Here is a 23,751-nt window from a genome sequence, read left to right as displayed (position 1 = left end):
ACGTGAATTCCCTTCTGACTGTAATTTACTCCTGCTATGGAGTTAATCTTAAATGTTGCAGAAACATTAAAAGTATACTATATTTCTGTGTACTGAGATAGTACGAAAGTTGGAAGATCAAATTACAAGCTTAAATATATACTCAGCGGAGATACTCAAAGTTGAAGATTAATTTGGGAACCTGAATCTAAAACCTAAGTTTCATCCTTGTCTACATAGTCGGTTCACACATTCAGGGAAGGTAACAAATGGTTGGGATTCAGGTGTCAGTGAGAATTGAGAATCATTCAAAGTTAATATCCAGCCAACAACCAACAGTTTAATGTGTACGTACATATGCAGACATGGATACCAGTAATGTTATCGATATCATCTTTAATAAGAAAATTTCCCCAAACCCATCAAATGCATCTATTTCTCTCTTCTTTGAGTCTCCATTTAATTTGTACCCAAGTTTCCCTGGCTCCAAAACTGATGAAACCTAACAAGAAGCTAAATAAATATTTGTTGAATTGAATTAAATCAAGTTCTCTAGCAATCTCAGTCAAGTACTTGTATGTATGTATGTATTTATCTATTTTTTGGCACGCTGAAGGCTTTCAGGATCTTAGTTCCCTGACCAGGGATTGAACCTGGGACACAGCAAATAAAGTGCCAAGTCCTAACCACTGGACCACCAGAGAATTGCCCGAGTGCTTTTAATTTTTACCATTTTCCCTTATACATGGCTGAGCTTTGACTTCCCCATGTGAAAACAATATTAACCTTTAGATTATTTATTTAACATTTCAGGAGTTTTTTTCTTGCTGATTTGTACATCTCAATTTATTATCAAAGAGTTACCATTTGTAGACATGCACTTAGTGTGTGTCTTTTGTGGACCAGGCCCTTTGTTCAGTCCTGGGTATAAAGAACCTGGCTGCATGAAGTTGCCTGCTTGATTGGGAAGGTAGTGCTCTTTTCATATGACGTATGAATCCAATTTATTAAACACACCAACATTCTCTTACAGTTATATTTATGGTATATGGAGATAAGGAAAGAGAAATATGGAATACTTTATTATATTTATTTATTCCTCATAACAACCCTAAAATATTGGTATTTTTTATCCGCACTTTAAAAACGTGGAAACAGACCCTGAGAGTCCAAATTACTTCCTCTCAAGCACCAAAGCAGTAAAGTGACAGAGCCAGAAGTGGAACTGAAGTTTATTTAATGCCCAAGTCCATGCTTTCCACTGTGCCACAAGGCTCTACATGTCTTTGTCTTAGTGAGAGAGATGTTATACGACAGGCGTTCTTAACTCTGACTCCTGTGTTTATCCAGTTGCCTCAATTTGGCGACGGCAGGAAGCATTAGTCATAATTATGCCAGATGATGGGTAGAATGGTATTACTTACTAAACTTAGAGAAAGCACACCCCTGCAGTTTTATGAGGGGAGTGAAAACAACATACTTTTTCGCAGACAAATGCCCAGTCAGGGTGAGTACACATGGTTTCCCTGCTCGTTAGCACTAGTCACATGATTGCAATAATTGACATAATTTGGGTGAGGGAGAATGCCTGCTGTATCCTACATTTCGGGGAGGAATGCTGTGGGCTAGCTCATAGAGCCTGACCATTTCCACTGCACACGCTGCCCCTCTGATGACTGTAAGAGAGCAATTCTTTGGTAACCATTGGCCCAAATCAAGCATAGAAGATGACAAAAGAAGCAGAATTAGCTCCTCTCTCACCTTTACATTTGGTAAATTTTGATACTTGATTGTGGAGATGAAAAGTAAACATCAGCAGATTGACCAGGACACCTCTACTTAGCCTTTCAAACTTGTTATGCCTAGAGTTCTTTTTCTTCCTTTCTTTTAAAAGTCCAACTTCCCTTACCTATTAAGCCTTCTTTTTGTCTTTTCTTATAAACTGTTTTTAAATCCAGTCTTTTTTGGGGGGAAATGTAGACATTTTCTCATAGTCCTACATTGCCCAAATTTCAAAATTTTAGTCTCCTTCCTAAGGAGTGCACAAAAATGACACTCCTTAGTATCAGATAAGATTTTAGTTTTAGTCAGTTGTTTGCACCTATGAGTTTATTCCAATTTTATGTTTCAATTTATAGTCTTTTAAAGGTAGGATCATTCGTCTCTTTAATTGGCTTTATATAGTGCTTATCACATTAACATGCCCAAATACTTATATAAAAATGCTTTTGATAATGATATTATCTCATTTAACTTTCAATTTCCTGGGCATCTGTGAATGAAGTATTAGTTTTGCTTATTTTTAAAAATAATTTCAGCAAAAGGCTGAAAGTAGAATTCAGCATAATGTAGATAAAAGTCAGTAATGCTTTAGGGAGGAAATGAAAAGCCTAATATAATCTGATGATTTGTTTAGGTAGAAGGTAAGCCTAAAGTGCCTCGTAGTGATACAGTCACCATGTATAGCCGTGCTTCCGTGATAAAATCCCCGTGTGTAACAGCGCTTCAGTGATAAAATCGCCACATGAACAATGCTCCAGTGGTAAGAATGCATCAGGCGTCGTGTCTCTCCCTGTACCAGACAGATTGGGACATTCTCCCCCTTAGCTCTGGTGGCACTGAGGACAGGGGCATTTAATAGAAGAAGGGCCTGAGAGAGGTCAGGAGGGAAGACGTGCCAGTGGTGACGGTAATGAGGCGCAGGTAAGAGTGTCCAGGATTGTAAGAGCAGAGATGCTGATAAACTGGGGACATCCTGACAACAAGACTCCCAAGGACACCAACCAAGTGAGCGGTTGCCTCATTTTCCCCGATAGCTCCAGGAATTGGTTCCCCCTTTTCCAATAGGATCATGCGTTACTTTCGCCTGGGTTGTCTTTCCTTCTTGACCCCTCAGTGGAAAAGAACAGTCTTCTCGCTTCTCACAAGCCTCCTCTTTCTTAAACCAGAGTAAAGTCCATTGGAGGTTTCAAAGTGATTTTTTTTTTTATTGCTTCAGTTGGAGAGATTACTCTTGAAACTCATGATTTATTTATGACATACCATAAACTCTACTTTTTCTTTCTAGACAATTTTTACTGATGAGACTGCTGTTGAGGAGAGATCCTTTTTATTTCCTCACACATCTGCTTTGTCCATAGAGGAGAAACTACTGCTTGTTGTTCTTCCCATGGGAAAGGAATTTCTACTGTGATTTTCCAGAACCTGCAGTATTCATTGGCCCATAAAAATTCACTATTGGTAGGGTCAGTATAATGTTAAATTGTTAGCGCTCACATGAGGTGAACACATCCAGACAGAACTGATCCCTCTACGTAGCCTGGCCAGCCTGTTTTCTTCTATCTTATTCTGTAGAATCATCAAGTCGAGTTAGGTCCCTTTTGAAGCCCCGTCATTTCCCCCCACAGAGATATCCAGATATTTATACCCCAAAATCTTTTTTTTTTTGCTGGGTGGTGGAAGCCTTGCTTTGGCTTCAGATCCACATTACATTCTTCAATCCAACTCTTGCCAGAGTAGCCTTGCAATGAGAGCGGATAGTATCAGCTATTAATTATTTTTAAGTTCTTAATGTTGCATCCGATTATTACTATTTGATGTGTATTTTCTTGGTCAAGAACCCTATGGGAAAAAATAGACTCTGATAGGATTTAAGCAGCCAAGCGCCACCTGCAAGTTCTAATCCTGATTCCATTATTATCACAAGTATGAACTTTCAGGAATCATTTGGCTGCAAGAAATAGAACTCAAACTAGCTTCATCTAAAAGATCATTTATTTTAAGCAGTTGGGGTAGTTCATAGAATCCAATGGCAAGTACAGCTGGAACTGAGAATTGGAAAACCTGAATTTCTAGAATTGGAGAGTCTAGATGTCTCCCTTTCTTGGCCACATGGTCTCTTGACTCTGCTTCTGCTTCATTGTTGTTTCTTTCCACAGATTAGATTCCCCCGAATCTCCTGCTCAAAACCCAAAAGTAGCCTCTGGCTCCTTTTATCACTGCTTCGATACCAAATAAAATTGTAGTTTCCAATTTCAGGGAGAGGGAATCTGATTGGCTAGCGCCTGCAGCAGGTGTTCACCCTGGTCTTAATCAGCTGTGACTGGGGAGAAGGGGGTACACACAAACACATCATGTGCAGGGTACACCCCTGAGAATATGGGGAGGCTTCTCCAAGGAAAGAAGGATGTTTGGGGCATAACACTCCAAAAAGTCTCCCCTTTTCAACCATTTTGTTGCTAGCTTCCCTCAGTACGCTATACAGGAGGAAAGAAGGAACACCCAGCTAACTTTGGAGGTTAACAGGAAGAGTCTCAGAAGGGAACCAGCGTCCAGGAGGTCGGACAGAGGTCCATGCAGGTTGAAGGAGCAGGTTGCAGGAAGCATGGGGAGTGGGGTGAGAAATACGCAGGGGGTTCTGAGAACACGAGGCTTCAGTGGAGTGTGGGGGCCGGGGCCTGGGGGGACCTGGAGCTGGAAGCTGACCTCCCGCAGCAGCAGTCAGACGCTGGAAGTGGGCCGGGAGAGTCTGGAGGCCAGGGCATTGCGAAGGCTGGATTAGAACAGATTAGGGACCCGGTTAGGAGACTTGCAGTGGACCCAGTGAGGACTTCAGCACTGGCAACGGAGAGGAAAGGACAGATTTGAGAAATGTTTTGGAGCTAGAATCAACAAGATTTAGTCATCAGTTAGAGATAACAACTGAAGTAACAGAAATGTTTACAGATAAGTCCCAAATTTTCAGCTTTGACTATTTCATGAATAGGAGAGCCACTCATTAAGATAATAGGAACTTTACCACTATAATAGTCACCACTTTTTCTGAGTAATTATGTTACACAAAAGCATTGTGCTAGAGACCTTCCTAGTCATTTATTTATTTAATTATCGCACCGCCTCTGTGAATTTTATCTTATCTTCACTATTTTATAGATGAGAAGTACAAGCCTTCAAGAATTTAGGTACTTTGCATGTAATCGCATAACTCATAAAGTGCGAAGTTTCACACCCATTTCTGTCTGACCTCAGAATGATTGAGCACTTAAGTTTACTTTCCTTAAGAAAGACGAGCAAGTTTTAAGGAAAACATAGTTTCATTTTGGACCTATTTCACGGAGTTTCCTGTGAGACATTAAGCTGAAGAGGTCTAGTGGACAGTGGGCGATGGGTCTGTGACCTGTGGGAGGGCTGGGCTGGACCCTCAGATTTCAGAGACAGTAGCTTGAAGTGGGAACTCTGTGGTGGAAGAAATCTCTCCAGGTGGGGACACCCAGTTAGTTACTGCCTAAGGCGATGCTTTCCGCTCCTGGGAGCTGCTTAACATTGTAAAATAGAAGTTATTTTAAAATACGTACAGTTTTTCAGAGTATTCATTTCTAATTTTTTTTTTATTTAGGTGCACCGCATCTTAGTTATGGCAGGCAGGCTCCTTAGTTGCAGCTCGCAGGCTCTTTAGTTGTGGCATGTATGTGGGATCTAGTTCCCTCACCAGGGATCAACCCCAGGCCCCCTGCATTGGGAGCGCAGTCTTAACCACTGCGCCGCCGGGGAAGTCCCTCATTTCTCCTTTTAAGCATCTTTCTGTGTCCATTGTTACAGCCCTACTCTTTAGATTCGTATTTTTTTTCCTCTGTTTTAAAGATAGTTACCAAGTGATTTGTCTTTTTTATTTGTCTTTTCAAGGAACCATTTTTTAGACTTTCAAAATTTTTACTTTTTAACTTTCCAGTGATTTTATTTTTAACTGTACTTCTTTCTGCTTTTTTCCCTTGATATTTTCTTTTTTTAACATTAAAATGAACGCTCAATTCATGTGTTTTCTTTTTCTTTTTTGATAGATGAAAACATTTTAAAACTAAGAACTTAATAAAGCAAACAAAAAAACAAAGAACTTAAATTGCCACTCTATTTTCATCACTGTTCCATGGTACTGTTTTAATATTCATTGTTTCCTAAATGCTTTGTTGCTGTGCTCATTCCTAAAAGAGTGATAATAGCCCAAATGAACCTAATTGGTAGGATGTCTTTGGTGAAACACTCTTTCCTTGGGGCATTGCAGAGAGGAGACTGCAGAGCCTCACTTGCTCTCTTCAGGTCTACACCACAGTTGCAGCCAACTCAGAATCCATAAGGAAGAACTGTGCTAGAGGTTAAAAAAGAAAGAAAGATCCTTCTCTCTTTGACTGTGCTCCAAAGGAACAAATCAAATCCTTTAGCTGCGTTCCAAACAGCTAGTCAGCGATGAGCAATGTGATGTGAGTGAGGAAAGGGGTACAGGGAGCGCCCCCAAAGCCTTCCCTCCTCCCATCTCCTATGACTCACTTTTTCCCACTCTCCCAAGTGCCTAGCAGTGTTTCCTATAAACTCTAGTTATGGGACTGTCCTCAATATATTAAATTCATAGATTATTTATTCCAGTTAGGGTAAATTCTGTATCAAGTTCTATGTCATTGAACAATATTGTCATTTTTAAATGTCTATTTTTATTTATTGATTTATTTATTGGCTACACCAGGCCTTCATTGCTGCACATGGGCTTTCTCTAGTTGTGGCGAGTGGGGGGTACTCTTCATTGCAGCGCGGGGCTCCTCATTGTGGTGGCTTCTCTCTTGTGGAGCACAGGTCCTAGGCGTGTGGGCCTCAGCAGTTGTGGCACATGGGCTCAATGGTTGTGGCGTACGGGCTTCGTTGCTCCGCAACATGTGGGATCTTCCTGGAGCAGGGATCAAACCCATGTCCTCTGCACTGGCAGGTGGATTCCCAACCACTGCACCATGTAGAAAGTCCCGAACAGTATTGTCGTTTTTAAATTCCTTTCTTTCTTTTCTTTTTTAGTATTTTATTGATTGATTGATTTGGCTGCGCCGGGTCTTAGTTGCAGTACCCAGAATCTTTGTTGCGGCATGCGGGCTTTTAGTTGAGACAGGCGGAATCCAATTCCCCGACTAGGGATCGAACCTGGGTCTCCTGAATTGGGAGCTCAGGGTCTTAGCCACTGGACCACCAGGGAAGTCCCTAAATTCCTTTACTTCAACACTGAGTTTGTCATTCTTAGCCAGCAAACCCAAATAAAGCTAAATATTTTCCAAGGAAAACACAAATGCCATAATACATCACTTGGATTTTATTTTTACGTTATTAAAAATAACATTAACTAGTGCATGTATATGTGAATTTTATAATTAAACTTATTGGTTTCTATATCATGAAAAAGTATAAAACAACTCTCTTCCCAATAAAGATTTGTTTACACAATGTTGAAGAATTAAAACTGCTGGCACTTATGTTTCTAATCAGCAGGCAAAGTACTGTTTTGAGAACAGACTACCTGGAAGAGTGATGAGGAGGCTTTTATCTAGACAGCATTATAAAGATAGGACACAGTGTATTCCAATCCCTGATGTGGACCCATTTTTAAAATTTTTACCTAGAGAGCTAAAATTGCTGTCATTTATTTAGAATTATGTTGAATAACAAACTTTATTAATTACTCTATTTTTTGGTATCCTACCATGTTTCAGAAAATATTTAAGGCAAACTAATGCTTGTTAGAAATGAGCTATTATCCAATGCTATTAAATGTTATTGCTTAATATAGTTGCTTTGCTTTAGTGCCTTGTATATCAAATCATCAAATGTTTACCAAGATATGCATTAAATGATTGTAGGAAATCATTGCAAATATTACTGTATTAATGAAATAAATTTGAGAAAGCCTGCCCATATTTATAGGAAAGTATGCTGTATGGAAACTCAGAGGCTCTAGTCTCAGCTCTGCCAGTGTTCAGGTTTTTTGTGACCTTGATGCAAGTAAGCTAACATCATTAAGTCTTTTCCTTCTCACTGGTAAAACGGGAATAAAATTTCTGTCCCTACCCATTACACAGTGATTTTGTGATGATTAAACAAAGTGGAATATTTGAAAATGTTTGGTAAACCTATAGAGATATATATAAAAGCGTATACTCAGTACTTTTGTTTTGTTACTATTTTAAATCATCTTATTATGAAATACTCACATCAACAGAAAAAAATGAGTAATAGAACCAGTGCTGTGTATCCAATGCCTAACTTTAACATACTGTAAAATTCTGCCGTATTTGCTTCTGATCACTTATATGAAATAAATCATTACAAATACAAGTTGTACTCCGCCATGGTTCTATTCTCTTCCTTCTTTCCCTAGGAATTCCACAGTATTTTGTGGATGCATTGTAGTAATTTGATCATGTTCAATTTAGACTTCCTATCATATTTCAGTCTTTCATATATCCAACAATTTTACTCCAGAATAAATACATCCATTATGATGGCTTTTAACAGAAGGGCAGGCCATAGATTTCCAGAAACAGCATGCCTAGTCATCATCAAGAAAACCTATAATCAGACTCTACTTGCCCTGCTTTGTTCTCATTCTAGATGTTAGTTGATGCCAAAGAGAAATAAAGGAGACATTTTTAAGTGCATTTACATAGTAACAAAGATAATTCATTGAAAATATTCATTTTTCATCTTTTCTTTGGGATACATAAACTAAGAACAGAAGCAATTTTGCAACTTGATTAAAGTTGCAATTGTGAGCAAATCTGGATGACCAATATGAATATTTACTGTGATGGGAAGAAGGTTAATATTTTAAAACAAGGTTGACAGGAGAAAAATTGTCTTAGTTTGCAAAAAGGAAATTTGTTTCTTTAAGTGAAAATTGAGGTCAGTAGGCCATAGCTCTCCTTACTCCTACATGACTGAAATGAATTAAATAATGCAGCAGGAAAGCAGTACTGAGCAAACTAATGACAAAATTATACATGAAAGCTTGAGTAAAATCATTACATGTTAGAAACATGTATTTTGTATAGGAAAATATGAAATTTTAAATGCATGTCCACTTCACCTCAATTATCAGGACAGAGAAACTAAATCCTATTCTTCTGTATTCATTGAGGTTCTTACGGTCCTTTTGGGGGGAGTACGGTGGTAACCATAGTTTGGACATATTCCCGACTCAGTTGCTGCATTCTGTTTACTTACTGTGGTTTCAATGTGATGCAGTTATTAGGAAAGACATCCATTATACAGTAGAAGCGATATCCAGCCCCATATGCTCTCAGAGGGAGTGTTATTTTTAAGGGGTAAAACCCAATTTTGAATTGTTTGCTCTTTGGATTCTCTTAAGTGAAATATGGTAGTAACTTTGCTAATCATGTACTGTGTTGTAGACATTGTGCCAGATACCCTCTGCCCACTGTCTAATCCACAACAATCCCGTGAGGCGGACTTCATTTTCACCATTTTATAGATGAGGAAACTGTCTCAGAGAGGTTTACTTAAGGTAACCAAATCAGCCAGACTAGTGAATGGCAGTTATTAGATGCCAATTCCATATTTTTTGTAGTGACATTTTCATCAATATACTTCAAATATGTTAATATATAGTATAATATTACTACCATTAAATTAAATCTTGGAGGCGGCTCTCGTGGAGGCAGCTAGCGCGAGGCTGTGGAGCGCTGAGCCGCGCGTCGTGCCCTGCGCTGCCCAGACTAGCGAACAATACAGTCAAGATGGCTAAAGGTGATCCCAAGAAACCAAAGGGCAAGATGTCTGCTTATGCCTTCTTTGTGCAGACATGCAGAGAGGAACATAAGAAGAAAAACCCTGAGGTTCCTGTCAATTTTAAAGAGTTTTCCAAGAAGTGCTCTGAGAGGTGGAAGACGATGTCTGGGAAAAAGAAGTCTAAATTTGATGAAATGGCAAAAGCAGATAAAGTGCGCTATGATCGGGAAATGAAGGATTACGGACCAGCTGAGGGAGGCAAGAAGAAGAAGGACCCTAACGCCCCCAAGAGGCCACCGTCTGGATTTTTCCTGTTCTTTTCCGAATTCCGCCCCAAGATCAAATCTACAAACCCTGGCATCTCTATTGGAGATGTGACAAAGAAGCTGGGCGAGATGTGGAATAACTTAAGTGACAGCGAGAAGCAGCCATACATCAACAAGGCAGCAAAGCTGAAGGAGAAGTATGAGAAGGATGTCGCAGACTATAAGTCTAAAGGGAAGTTTGATGGTGCCAAGGGTCCTGCTAAAGTTGCCCGGAAAAAGGTGGAAGAGGAAGATGAAGACGACAAGGAGGACGAGGAGGAGCAGGAGGAGGAGGAGGAGGATAAATAAAAAAAACTGTTGACCTGTCTGCTTGTGGATACCTTAGAGTAGGGAGCGCCGTGCTTGACACACCTCTCGGCCGAGACGTGTCTGTTGCCCTCTTTAGGTTTAATTGCCCGAATGGATCATGACCATATCGTAGTCTCTCAGAGTGCTCTAGCGATTGTCAGTGCTTTACATGAAGTGGCCATGGGTGTCTGGAGCACCCGGAAACTGTATCAAAGTTGTACATATTTCCAAACATTTTTAAAAAGGAAAAGGCTCTCGTGTTCTCCTCACTCTGTGCACTTTGCTGTTGGTGTGACAAGGCATTTAAAGATTTCTGGCTTTTTTTTTTTAATTTTTGTAAGGTGGTGTGTTAACCCTATGGTCATTGGCTAGGAATCCCGAGTTCTCAGCTGTACATGATCTATAGTTTGTAAAAAGAACAAAGCAACCGAGACACACTCTTGACGCTCCTTGCTTGGCGTGGGGGCTGTGGGGGCGATGCCTTCCAGAGGGGGCCGTAGCTCAGGGCGTGCACTGTGGGGCTGGGCCTGTGGCCACTGCAGTGGGCATCTCTTTAGCTTCAGGTTGTCTTGTTTTGTATATAGAGACATCGCATCCCGCTGCCGTTCTTAGCTGTGGTAAAGGGGGGGTCGGCTGGCATGAGAAGTGTTTTGGATCCTTTTTAGTTGAAGTGCGGTAGTTTTAAAACTGTTTGTTTTCTAAACAAACCATAGAACTCTTCATTGTCAGCAAAGCCAAGAGCCACTGCATGGATGAAAGTTCAAGAACCTTCTGTACTAAACACGATCTGCAACATTCTGTTATTTTTTTTTTGTATGTTTAGAATGCTGAAATGTTTTTGAAGTTAAATAAACAGTATTACATTTAAAAAAAATTAAATCTTGTGACTGATGACTTTAAAAATAAGTGACAGTGGGAGTCTGCTTTTAGCAGTCAGGATGCATAGCACTTCCAGCCTGTTCTGTGCATTTATTTTTTATTTTTTTTAATTTTTTTTTGGCTCACGGGCTTAGTTGCTCCACGGCATGTGGGATCTTCCTGGAGCAGAGATCAAACCTGTGTCCTCTGCATTGGCAGACGGATTCTTAACCACTGCACCACCTAGGAAGCCCCTGTGCATTTATATACACGCAAACACACACAGAGTCTTGTATTTGACTTTTTTGTTTATGTGCCAATGCTTGCAGTTACCCTATGGAAGATGTGACTGAAAAACACTACTGAGTGTAAGGTGTATTTTATATATAATTATTTATTTATATGTGGTCATATCATGAACAAAGTGTTGACCTACGCATATTACATGTAACTACATAGTTACATATAAAGTGAACATACTTATGTAATAATCTACCTAATGCTGAAACAACCATCTGACTCACAGAAATTAATCAGTTGTGATTTTTTGTGACAGTGCTTCACTTTTTAGCCGCCTGTGTCAAGTTGTATAATATAAACACAGTCCAAGTAGTAATGTCCTCACTGGGTTGTGTTTATTCATAATGACACTTTTTTTCCAGCATCACAAATGCAGTAAATATGCCATGTGAAAATGCTAGTTTTATTCTATTACTCTTTGTACATACTGGTTTTCAAAACACAAGAAGTAAAATCAGCACCACTGTTACCTGGTGCTCTTTACAAGAAGATTATTTGAGGATAACTGATTATGATATCAGTACACCACATTGAAAACAATGTTAAATTTCCAAAATGATATAGCATATGTATGGAGACAGAGGTAGCCTTACTTCCCTTTTCTCTGTCCATATTATCAAAGTCTAACCTTTAATATCTCTTTCTAATAATGACATTTACACATTGCTGCATTAATATGAAGCAACATGGATTGTGTGTGTGAGTAGATTCCTTTTAATTACTGTGTAAAAATGATACATAATTGAAACAAAAAGCATTGTTTCCAACCCTAATTTTTTTTCCTCGAGTCCATCCTGTCAAGCTGAAAGCGCGAAAGTTATTTTCTGGTGGTGTGATTAGATTGGGGCTGAACTCTCCAGCTGGCAGGCCTGTCTATGACTGGCGGCGGCCTGTCCCCAGTGCTTGTCATTTCCTGACATGCCTGACAGGATGGGGACAGCCGCCCGAGACAGGTTCATTAGATGGTGTTTTCTACAGCTGGGCTATAAATAAATAAATAAATAAGTAAATAAATAAATAAATAAGTCTATGCTTTGTCAAGGCCCAGGCTGTAGGGGCCCTTCTTGTTGGTTTAAACCAGGGCCTTGTTTTGACAAATTTTGATCTGTGCGGTTTTTAGATTTTCTGACACATTTTTGTTTCCTTCCCTCTTGGCCTGCACTTTGTGCACTTTGCCTTGTTTCCGCTTCAGAATCCTAACAGAGTCTTCCCAGGAGAAAAAGAACCCTAGGTATTGAGATCTTAAAAAGCAAAAACGCACAGTACTCTATAAAACAGTGATAGTTCGTTTATTTCCATGGTGATCTGCAGAGTGGTTGGAAAAACAACCTTAGGACTTGCGATAAGCCAATTACAAGAAAGGTTAAGAGTTTTCCTAGTGCCAGAGACATGCCATCTACATGAGAACATAGTATCATTAGTAGCAGTCTACACTCTCAAATACACTGCTCTTTAGAACTGCCAGAAATTTAAGCTATCTTCATTCTTGGGCTTTTACGGAGCTGACAGAGTTTTCCACCCATATTGTTAGGCTTTGATGTCAGGAAGAGAAATTATAGATTATAGAATACCTGCTAATTAAAACCAGAAATAAATTCCAAAATCAAATTTAGAAATATGGTTTTGGGGGATTTTTTTGTTTTGTTTTTTGTTTTGTTTCTTGTTTGTTTTTTTGTCAGTGATAGGGCCCCTTTTAAAGTTAACTGGATTTGCCAAAAATTGGTATGCATTTGAAACATACATGCACATGGGTCATAATTTATCATTTTCAACCCCAAATATAAACTTTTAAAACTGTTGTTGGAAAGGGGAAAAAAAGATCTTCCGCCAAGAAATGATTCTTTCTGGGTTTCACGTGCAATTAAAAAGTAGATATTGACATCTTTACTTTATAGACTAGTTGGCCACAGTCTCTTTACTGCCACAGTGTCTGATAGCTGCTTTCCACTGGAAAAAACGATTTTAATTTTTAGTAAGCAGAACGTGCCCAAATAGAAAACATTTGGCTGTATATGTTGACATGATCATAATGCTACCATTAGCTATCATTGCATTCACATGCAAGACACAAAATGTAATACTGTTTGTGTCTCTTGTATTTTGTCGTTGGTGCAGTAAATAGTGTTGCTGAAAAAAGCAACTCCTCATTCACAGAAATCTTAGCCCTTACCTTTCCTTTGTATTGTTAGTTTCTGCTGCTTTAGTTCCCCGTCTCTATGACAACTGTTTAAATTGGGATGGGCAACTGTCATCTGGAGTATTACTGAGAGAAAAGTGTTAGTGAGCACACAGTGCCCATAGATAGAGCATTTCAATATAATCCAATTTTAATTGAGCTCCTGAGACTTTGATGTGCTGCAGAAGGTTGGGAGAGAGCTATTCCAGGGAGAAATTAAAGCAGCCCAGCAAGGCTTCGCCACTCCAGACTGTCACCATTTTAAGTAAGCATTAGCATCAGACTTAACCTGCCCCTATGGAACATCTCACTTCTTTTTTCAGCTTTGCGCTGATTTATTTTGCCATATGTAAAAGCAAAGCACTTTCATCTTTTTATATATGTTTTTACACCCATTTGATTAGGCTTGAAAAGCTTGTACTGGACCTGAGATTCATCTGCTGTCTCTTGGACTTTGCTTCAGCGGTTCAGAAAAGAAAAAGAAAGTAGAATAGGGATTAGTTTGAAATTGTCAGCTATCATATATTAAACTTTCTTTTTAATATTACTTTGTAAAACCCTATCTTGGAGCTAAAAGGTTGAAGGAAATGTAATTTTTATTTAGCTTTGATTTACCATTGAATTTCATTTGAATGCTTAGATGCTTAGGTATTTATTAAAGGTTAGAATTTTTACTTCAAAATACATTAAAATATCTTTTCCTCATCACATGAAAAATACCTTTCACGAAAAGCTAGTTTAAACCAGCAGAGCACAGGCGCATCAGTCCTTAAGGGAGAAAGCATTAATCCTTTTTTTTTTTTAAAGTGAGGAGGAAAATAGGTATTTTTCCATGTATATCCAAAGATCTTTTAAATACTTTGAAATATAATGTTGAACATACGCTAGGTATTTTACTACTAATAAAGATGACATATAATTAATATATTATTTTATTTTTAGTTAAAATAATATAAAATTAATATCATGCTTACTATTAAATATGCTTAATAGTAATACTAAATATAATGCTTGTGATGTCAAAGAGCTTTGTTATAGGTATGGTAAACTTAAGGGAGTTATTACCTGTTCAAGACATACCTGAGATTTCTAATGTATATTGGCACATTAAAAAAAAAAAGAAATTAAAAATGCATATTGAGAAATTAAAGAAAATAATGGCAATAATTAGAAATTAGTTTGAGCATATGCATCATCATTGGTACTCCTAGATTTACTTGTAGAGTTACTATAATCTACTAGCTAATGAAGCTTCAGCATCAGGGCCCCTTACTCCACAGGGCCTTGTGAGAGATCAGAGTTGCCAAGAATTGTATAGTGATCTCACTTTACTCAATTGCAATAAGAGACCTCAGGAAAAAAAACAACCTACGTTTCTTAGCCTCCAGTGTTTGTTATAATTATTTTTTTCTCATTCTAACATTGTTCACGTAAATAGCTAATTTTTATTTGTAACTTTGTATTCTTTTTTAAAGGCATCTCAAATAATTTAAGCTTATTCCATACTTTAATTATTATTTTAAATTTTTATTTAATAATTTTTTAATTAGCGGCTTCCCCCTCCCTCCAATTGATAGGCATTTCCTTCCCTCCTTTTTTTTTTATTATTAGAAACAATTCTGCAATGAAGAATCTGCTACATACTTCATCTTGCTTTCTTGGGCGTATGTCCACAGGACAAATTCTTAGAAATGAAATAGCTGCATCAAAGGGCATATGTATTTTGAAGTTTTTGGTAGAGAATGACAGAGTTTTCTCGATATCAGTTATACTCACTTGCACTTCCACCAACAATGTAGTGATTTCCTGTTTTCCTTACAACAGGCTCAGTATTATTAAACTTTTAGATTTTTGCCAATGTTGTGGCTAAAAATAGTATCCCCATATAGTTTCAGTTCTACTCTGAGTGCGGTTAATCATGTTTTTAGTCAAGAAAGGGCCATTAGTACTGTTTTTTGTGATTTATCAGTTTGACTGTTTTTAAGCAAAATTTTACTGTATCACAATGTCCATAGGAGGAGATTATTGATAAATAGTACAGTCTATCTTGTGTACCTATTTTTGTATATTAGATATCATACAGACATATATTATCAAAATAATATACATATATGTGTATTATTTTCTCCCTACTTCCAATCTAATTGAATTTGTTATTCCTTTATGGAATGCCACCTACTTAAATCTTAGTGGCATCAGTTATGAGGATAAGAATCTTTTTAATTTCTGTACCTACCCAGTAAGAATCTTTCTGCTCTGGTAGTAAAAAAAAAAAAAAAAGTTAACTATATAACATGATTAGCTAAATGTATTAACACTTCATAGTGTATTTACCATGTAGAATTCTATACCACAAGAGCTACCTTCTTTATTAATCAGTTTGTTATGTGGATGTCTCTAGCATACCTTTTTATCTATTCACTAAAACATGAATATTGGAGAAACATGCAGTGGAGCTCATGGAGCTGCCCTCACTCCTGTGTGCCAGACACTGTGGCGAGAACCAGGGCAAAAACACTCAGTGTGTTAAACAAGGTTAAGACTGAGACCTATAAATAGCATCCACATCTGGAGAAAATGACATTATTAGGTTTATTTACGTTATTCGTGGAGACCAAAACTTTAATAACAAATTAGATACTTAAATTTATTAATATTTCATTCACTGGTTATCATTCTTTAAAGCAGCCAAGTATAGATAGATTGTTTTTGTGGTTAACACATTTTCTTTGCACAGGTTCATGTTTATATGGGTGATTATGAGCAGAGCGATTGTCATATATGACGTCTGGACTGAACTTCTTATCTTTTTCACAACACTCATGATCTCCCAGTAACCCTCAACGCAGAATATGGCGGGAGCACCACTCACCTAGTCACTGGAGCCAGAAGCTCCTAGAACAGTTCTAATTCCTTTCATTTCTTTACCTCGACATAAAGCAAAACAGAAACACTCAAGTCCTATTCATTCTGTAGCACAAGTATCTCTATACTCTTTCCCTTTCTCTTCCTACCCACAGCAGCTGTCTCAGCTTAGACTTCCTTCGCTTGCTACTGGCACAATGCATATTTCCAGTTTAACATCCTTCCAAGTCCTTCCCTCTCTGCTTCCAGAGTGGCCTTTCTAAAATGCAGATCTAATCTTATAGCTGTGCTCCTTTCAATGGTCTCAATGGCATCACAGTCATCATAGAGCTACCATTCACTGAAAGCTAAATTTGAAATAAGTCTCAGTTAATCCTTTCTTCAGGGAATGCTCTAAACAGCCTCTTGCCTATAGAAAGGTGACCTCTGGTATTTATAGTAGAGAAACTTGTTAAATACAGTAACCCATTTAATTTTTGTCAACATCCCAGTAAAATAGAATTATATCAATCAATTACAACGGCATTAATAGGCAAGTACAGGCTTCATAAAAGGAGGGACCATCCTTGTCTTATTCACCAATGTATTCCCATCACCTAACACAATATCTGGAACCTAGTAGGTGCTCAATTTTTGTTTGGTGAACAAATGATATGTGCTAACAGCCTTTGCCTAGGGAGAGGTATTTGACCATGATTCTCAGGTAAACTCTCAGCAGTGCAGTATTTTGCTACAAATCGCCACCTTTACAACCAAGAAATATAAAGTAAACAGAAGAAAGAAAAGTAGTCTTAGGACATCACAGTGATGTAGAAGACTCTTTTGAGGATACCTAACCCTGGGAATACTGTTTTCATTGCCAACAAAAGTTGGGAGATCTCTAAAATCTCCTTTTGCCTCCAATTACAGATATTTGTGAAAGACATTCATGTAAAAGCAAGAGGTGTTTACTGAGCTGTTTACATTTAAACTGAGTTGCATTTTTTTGAAGAGCTGTTAATTATCCTCTAATATAGAAATTTGAGAGTAGAAATAAAAATAAACAGGGAATTCAGTCGCTGAATTGTCTCTAGCTGAAGCAGTAAGAATTTTTTTTTTAAAGATTAAACATAGCAGCAGACAGAACACCCAAAGTCATCTAGGAAGTGGGATACAAGAACAAATTCTTGCAGATAACCAGACAGTTGAACCAATGTGAACTGCAGAAGCAGAGTTTGGATCAGAAAACAATGTACACTGGAAAAGGATCTGGGCTGAGACCATAGCAGGGTCTGCTCTTGCCACTCCTGACTGGGGGTTTCACCAAGGTCCTGGTGGGGAGGTCGTGAGTGCCTTTGTTCAACACACTTATGTAGCACTACCTTTGTGCCAACCTCTCCACTCGACACTTTATATGTTGTTTCACTTAATACCACAGTGGATATGATCATTCTCATTTCATGTAAGTGGAAACTGTGCCGCAGTTATGTTAGGGACCATTCCCAAGTTACACAGCTCAGGAGTGGTCTGTCTATCATCCTCTAATGTCCAAGTTCTTTCTACTCCAGCAGGGCATACAGACAGAAAAAGTGATCGTAGTCCACCAGACTAAGTGCTAATAAAGTACATGCTTACTGGTACATACTGGTAGTATGAAGAAATGTGTCAAGGGTAACCCTCATCCTGTGGTGAGCAGATGCATATTAAAATAAGACCCAATCTAAAGGACTGTTCAAATGCAAGTTCCCTGCATAAAGACTGGGTTTCATTCTCTGGCTACTCTTTGGGAGATGGTAATTCGAGAAGAGCTCTCACTTTGAGAGAAAGAAAAAGAAATTCTTGTGAACCCCAAGGATGCATCTGTGAGTGGCCAGGAATATTCAGGTTTTCAAGTAAAAACACACTTTGCAAACTTTGAACTGGTACTGTATGAAAATAGCCTTCAGTGACTAATTTTTGCTGAAAAAGCTTTAAACCTTGAAAAATTATTCACATTCACATTGTCTTCCTGGTTCCTGATGAGCCTGGCACCCACTTGGCAGATACTTGATAAATGGTAGATATCTTTTAAGGAAATGTTATTTGAACAGTCATCTTCTAATACATGGTAGGACTTTATCTAAAGAAGACAAGGAGGGCAAGCTATTCTAGAGTATATACAAAGTATGGAAATGTTTAATATCTGAATATTTTAAAATTTTTCAATAGACTTTATTTTTTATTTAGTTTTGGTTTAGTTCATAAGAACATGAGCAGATAGTACAGAAAGGTCCTCTTTTGGTGTGTGTGTGGGTGTTTTGTGTGTTAGTCAGGCTTCTTCCTTTATCAAATAACAGAGACATGAAAGTTACAGCAGGTAATAAGAATTTGCATCAAAAAACTTTCTGCTACAAGTAATGATACCCTGACTCTAATGGCTTTATATATATATACACACACACATACATATATATGTGTATGTGTATTTATCATAAAATAGTATGTCCTGAATTATAGATACCATAACCCAAATAGCTTTATATGTATGTAGGTATGTATGTATGTGTGTGTGTGTGTATATATATATATATATATATATATATATATATATATATATAAAGTATCATGAAAGAGTAAGTCCTGAAGTATATTAGTCTCTTGAGGTGAGTGATTCAGCCCTTCTGGATGTTTGCAGGAGCCGAGGCTCCTTCCCCGTCTCCACTGTCATCCGTGCTTTGCCCTCATTCTCACACCAGTAGCAGCGTGGCTTCAGCACTGCCCCAAATCAACATAAGCACAGGCGTGTCCAGAGGAAGAAGGGAGCATCTCTTTCACTGGCTCCCTCCTAAGATTAGGGACACTTTTCCAACCTGATCCCCTTTGGGGCTGGCTGTGGAGGTCAGTGTGCTCTGGTTCAGAAGTGCATGGAAAAGGTGAGTAACTAAATACCATCAGAGTTCTGTTAGGAAGGTGGAGTGGAGGGGAAGCAGGAGTAGATCCTCAGTGGGTGAGCAGTAGTGTCCACTACAGAGTTTATGGTAGGAAAGCATGGTAAAGTATGAATAGGAACGTCTCATCAGACCTGCTGCAAAACTGGAATTCCACCTGAGTTCCACTGACAGAGTCTTTTAAATGTCCCTTCAGCCTCAGCCATCCATTAACATTATAGTGCCCGTTACTCTCGGTCTTTGTTTATATTTTTGCTACAGACTGACTGACTTTAAATCTACCTTAAATTTAATCATTCAACAGAATACTTGTGTTTCTACGGTGTGCCACGCACTGTGCCAAGCAATGGAGATACAGTAGTGAAAAGAAACAAATGGTCCAAGAGTAGGGGAGCTTACATTATTAAATCACATAGTAAATGTGCAAAATTACATTTCTGATAAGTGCTGTGAAGAGATCTTCTGTCATGTGTGGTGCTATGAGAGTGTGTGATAGGGCGATTCTATCCAGCAAGAGAGGTCAGTTGAGAAAATAAGAAGTCCAGAGAGCTCAAGGATGAGCAGAAGTGAAGCAGGCCGATGGGGGAGGGGAGCAATTTCCAGAGAGGGAAGAATATGTACGTTGGCCCTGTGACAGCAAACAACATGGTATGGACAAGGGACTGGAAGAAAACCAGTGGGACTGGAGCCAGGAGAGCAAAGTGGTCCCAGATGTGTTTGGAGCAGGAGATGGTTGCATCTACCACTAGGCTTATCTCTTTATATCTTGGCTTCTGCCTCCTCAGAATTCCTGCTGCCTTATGATTTCTGATGACTGCCTCCTCCGCCTTTTGGCTTCTTCCCACCCTCCTGCTAGAGTTGTCCCTGAAAATCTCACACTGAAATCGTTAAGAAAGATTATCTGATGGGGTCAGCCAGCCAGCATTCATAGTAACATGGCTGTGATGGACAGAGTTCTCACCATCGCTAGTTGTGGCTGTTCTATTGATACTTAGATAACTACTTCATGTGAGCTGTCCATCCTGGTTCAGTTCATCAAGGCCAGAGGGATGGGGTCAGGCAATCAACATGGTAAAAAGGAACTTATCAGGAGGGGACACTTTCCATGTCCTGTCTGGTACAGAACGAATTGGGAATCAACTCTGGACTATCATGATGGGATGGCTTTCAGTTAATATAGACCATATAAATTAAGAACTTTTCTGTACGTGAGTATTACTAAATATAGAGCAATAAAGGGATTCATAATTAGTCACTACTAGTAAATGACTGCTCTATGCTGGGCTTTGTGCTAAGTATGAAAAACACAGAGATGCGTTGAGAATTCCGGCCATCAGTGGGTTCACAGGTTTGCAAGAGACACCAACAAGTAAACCAACCATGAGAATAATGGTTTGGTATGTGTCAGAGCTGGGTAGAGGGTTTTTAGAGGGAGCAGCAGGCTCTTCTAGCTTAGTCATTAATAGGAGTTAATCAGAAGAACAGAACAGGGAGGAATCTGCCAGGCAGAAGAAACACCATGTGCACGGGCACAGAAGTGTGGCAGAACATGGCACATTTGGGAGCTGAAAGCGATCAGGGTGGTGCAGAGTGTAAGCACTGGGCGTAATGCACCTTGTGGCTTAATGTGGGGTTTTATACCAGTATGAACACTAGCAGTTACCACTTCTTAAATACCTGCTGTGTACAATACATATATATGCTTTTAAAACTGTACTAGGATTTTCATGATGTGCTGACTTCCAATTTTTTTTTAATGTTTGAAGCTGTAATGGGTATGAATTTAAAAGTGCACTAGTATCTGTATTGCATGCAGTTTTTTTCAGGATGATATAAATGAATGTTAAGCAGGAAAAAAAATAGTTTCACCCTTAAATTAAAAAAAAATTCTCTCTTCATTATACATTTCTCACTACTTTTACATTTTTGTTTTAATTTTTTTAAATAAAAATTGGAAAATAAAAAAATGTTAATGTTTTAAAAGATTTCTCTCCATGCCATAACTAGATTTCTAGTCAAAAGCAATTCTCCTTTTTGTCTGCTCTGTTAAGACTGATTTCACTGTTGCAACAATAATTACTTCAACTCCCCCATACCTAATTTTGTATCATTTCTGACTGTACCTAAAACTTTAGTAAGAAATATTTCCAAAAATAGAAAACTATTTGTACTGACAATTTATAGTATCTACAAAATCAGACCCTATTACCAAATTGGTGCAAAGAAAAACCTCTAACCCAGAAACCCAAATAACCTGATAAGATTATTTGGAGATATATAACAATTTGTCATTTTTTGTTTTAAGTATGTTTGTCTTATTAAGTATATATGTCATATTTGTTTTAAATATGTATTAAAATTTGTCACTATGCAGAGTAATACAAGTCAAATTAACATACTCAAGTGTGGAAGTGAAAGTGAGTATTAGAAACTAGAAGAATAGTTTCCTTCCAATAATGTAGAGTTCTCCCTCCCTCATCCCGTCCCTTTGTAAAATTACAGCAGAGGGACAAATACAAGATTTCAGAGTTTGCCAAATTTGAGAAAATGAGGAAACACAGCCAAATACATAATATTTACACATGGGAACGTTCATGAGTAGGACAAAAATGAAGCAACCTTGCCAATCTCATTTTTTAATTTTGAGAGTTTTACTGTAATTTTGAGAGTTACATGCCTTTGAAGATGAAGTAGGCACAGAGGACTCCAGCTGCAAGTCTAAGTTTGTAAGTTAAATTTTAAAATATTTTATTCAACAAAATTGATTGAGTTCCTTTCATGTGCTGATTCTATAAGGAATACAAAATGGAATCAACCTAGTCTCTACCCTCATGAACTCTAAGTTGGGGGGATGTATATAATAAAATAGATCATTTTAAAAGTACTTCCCACTGTGTGCGAGATACTATTGGAGTGGTACAAATAATACTTTTCTGAAAGACTTCATGGTTTTCTACTAATGAGTATAAAATAGCGTTTCCATAGATTATTGGAACAGCATTGCCCCTCTCCAGTCGAAACAACCTCTACACTGTAGTCACAGCAGTGATTTCTAAAGTGCGAATTTAATCATCTTACCTCTTTGTTTTACTTAGGGGCTCATCATTGCTCTCAGACCAAAAGTCCAAACTCTTTAACATGAATTACATGATGTAGCCATGTCCTGGCTCCCTACCCACATTTTATTATTCTAATGTTATTTTTCACCTCTCTCCTCTTTGCAATATGTGTTCCAGACTTGCTGGACCCCTTCCCCAAAGCACCATATTTACATACGTGTTCCTTCTCCTTGAGACCCTCTTCCTTCCCTGCTCTCCCCCACCTTCCCCACTGTTGGAGAGCCTCCAAGAGCCTGTGAACTCCTTGAAGTCAGGGACTCTGCCTTTCATTCATCATTGGCTCATGGTGGTCAATCAATAAATATTTGTAAAATGAGAGTCACTAAAAAATTAATTGATAAATCATGAGGACAAGCTTGGTAGCAAAAGCTGGCCTGTTTATGGGCTGTTTCTAAGATAGGAAGAAGCCTTCCTAGAGTTATCGCTACTGGCAATGGGAGTGGTAGCTGATGTCCCAAATAGCTGGGCACTCTAGGTAGAGGTTAGTACTGTGATTTTGGAAAACTTCTAGAATGCAAACTGCCACTGAGGAGACAATAGCTGTGGATGTTAAAGGTTATATTTTGTGGTCCAGGCGTTCTGTTCCCTTGCTGGCAGTGTCATTAATGAAAGTTAAAACCAGAGATGTGCTCAGTGTGTATATGTGTGTACATCTGTGCACATGCACATAAGAGAGTAGGCATTAATTAGAGTAGCAGGCTAACATTTGTTAAGCACTTCCTGTGTGCCAGGCACTGTACTAAGCTTTTTTTAAAAGAATTATTTTATTCAATTCTCACAACTACCCTGTGAGGTTAGGTACTATCATTTCCTCCATCTTGTGATACAGAAACTGAAGAATTAAAAAGGAACTAACGTGCCCGAGATCTCACAGCTAGTAAGTAAGAGAGACAGACCCTGGGGAGGCTTTAAATCTAGGAGAGGCAGTTACATAAATTGATGAATCAGAGCAAAATGCAAGGTGGTTTAAATAAAAACTGCTCTATAGCCTAAATTTTTCCCAATTATATGATATTTTGACCTTGTAGTTTTAACCCATATAGTGATAATGGCTGTGTTTATGAATATTCAACTTCAGAAGTATAACAATATAGTATATATTGTTTAATTATCATTGAAAATGTGTTTCCTGGAAACCATCATTTTGCCAGCTTAACTTCTTAATCATTTTCATTTACTTAACAGTTAAGCCATTTTCAGTTTTTTCCCTTTCAGTTTTATATTACATGAATTATTTTCATTGGGATTAATTATTTTCCATCTAAATTTTAATGCAGAAATTTGACTTGATGATCCTATTTTTGGTCCCTGTTAGATTTTACGGATCACAGTGCCTACCCCTGACAGTTTTATTTTGGTGACTATATTGATTATTAATT

At 38.2% G+C, this 23,751-nt stretch overlaps 2 protein-coding genes across 5 annotated transcripts in view; both read left to right on the top strand.

Annotated features, from left to right (window-relative positions):
• Positions 1–23,751, top strand: part of NBEA (neurobeachin) — a 625,442-nt gene that overhangs the window by 476,268 nt on the left and 125,423 nt on the right. The gene's annotated exons all lie outside the window — the stretch shown is intronic.
• On the top strand, positions 9,459–10,148 carry LOC130835686 (high mobility group protein B3-like). The gene has a single exon (XM_057707393.1). The coding sequence runs from the start codon at positions 9,543–9,545 to the stop codon at positions 10,146–10,148; it is 606 nt and encodes a 201-aa protein (XP_057563376.1). The 5' UTR covers positions 9,459–9,542.

Source organism: Hippopotamus amphibius, chromosome 14 (genome assembly GCF_030028045.1).
Source record: "Hippopotamus amphibius kiboko isolate mHipAmp2 chromosome 14, mHipAmp2.hap2, whole genome shotgun sequence".
NCBI classification, from domain to species: domain Eukaryota; kingdom Metazoa; phylum Chordata; class Mammalia; order Artiodactyla; family Hippopotamidae; genus Hippopotamus; species Hippopotamus amphibius.
Note: the sequence above shows the minus strand (reverse complement) of the source record. Positions and strands in the feature narration are given on the sequence as shown.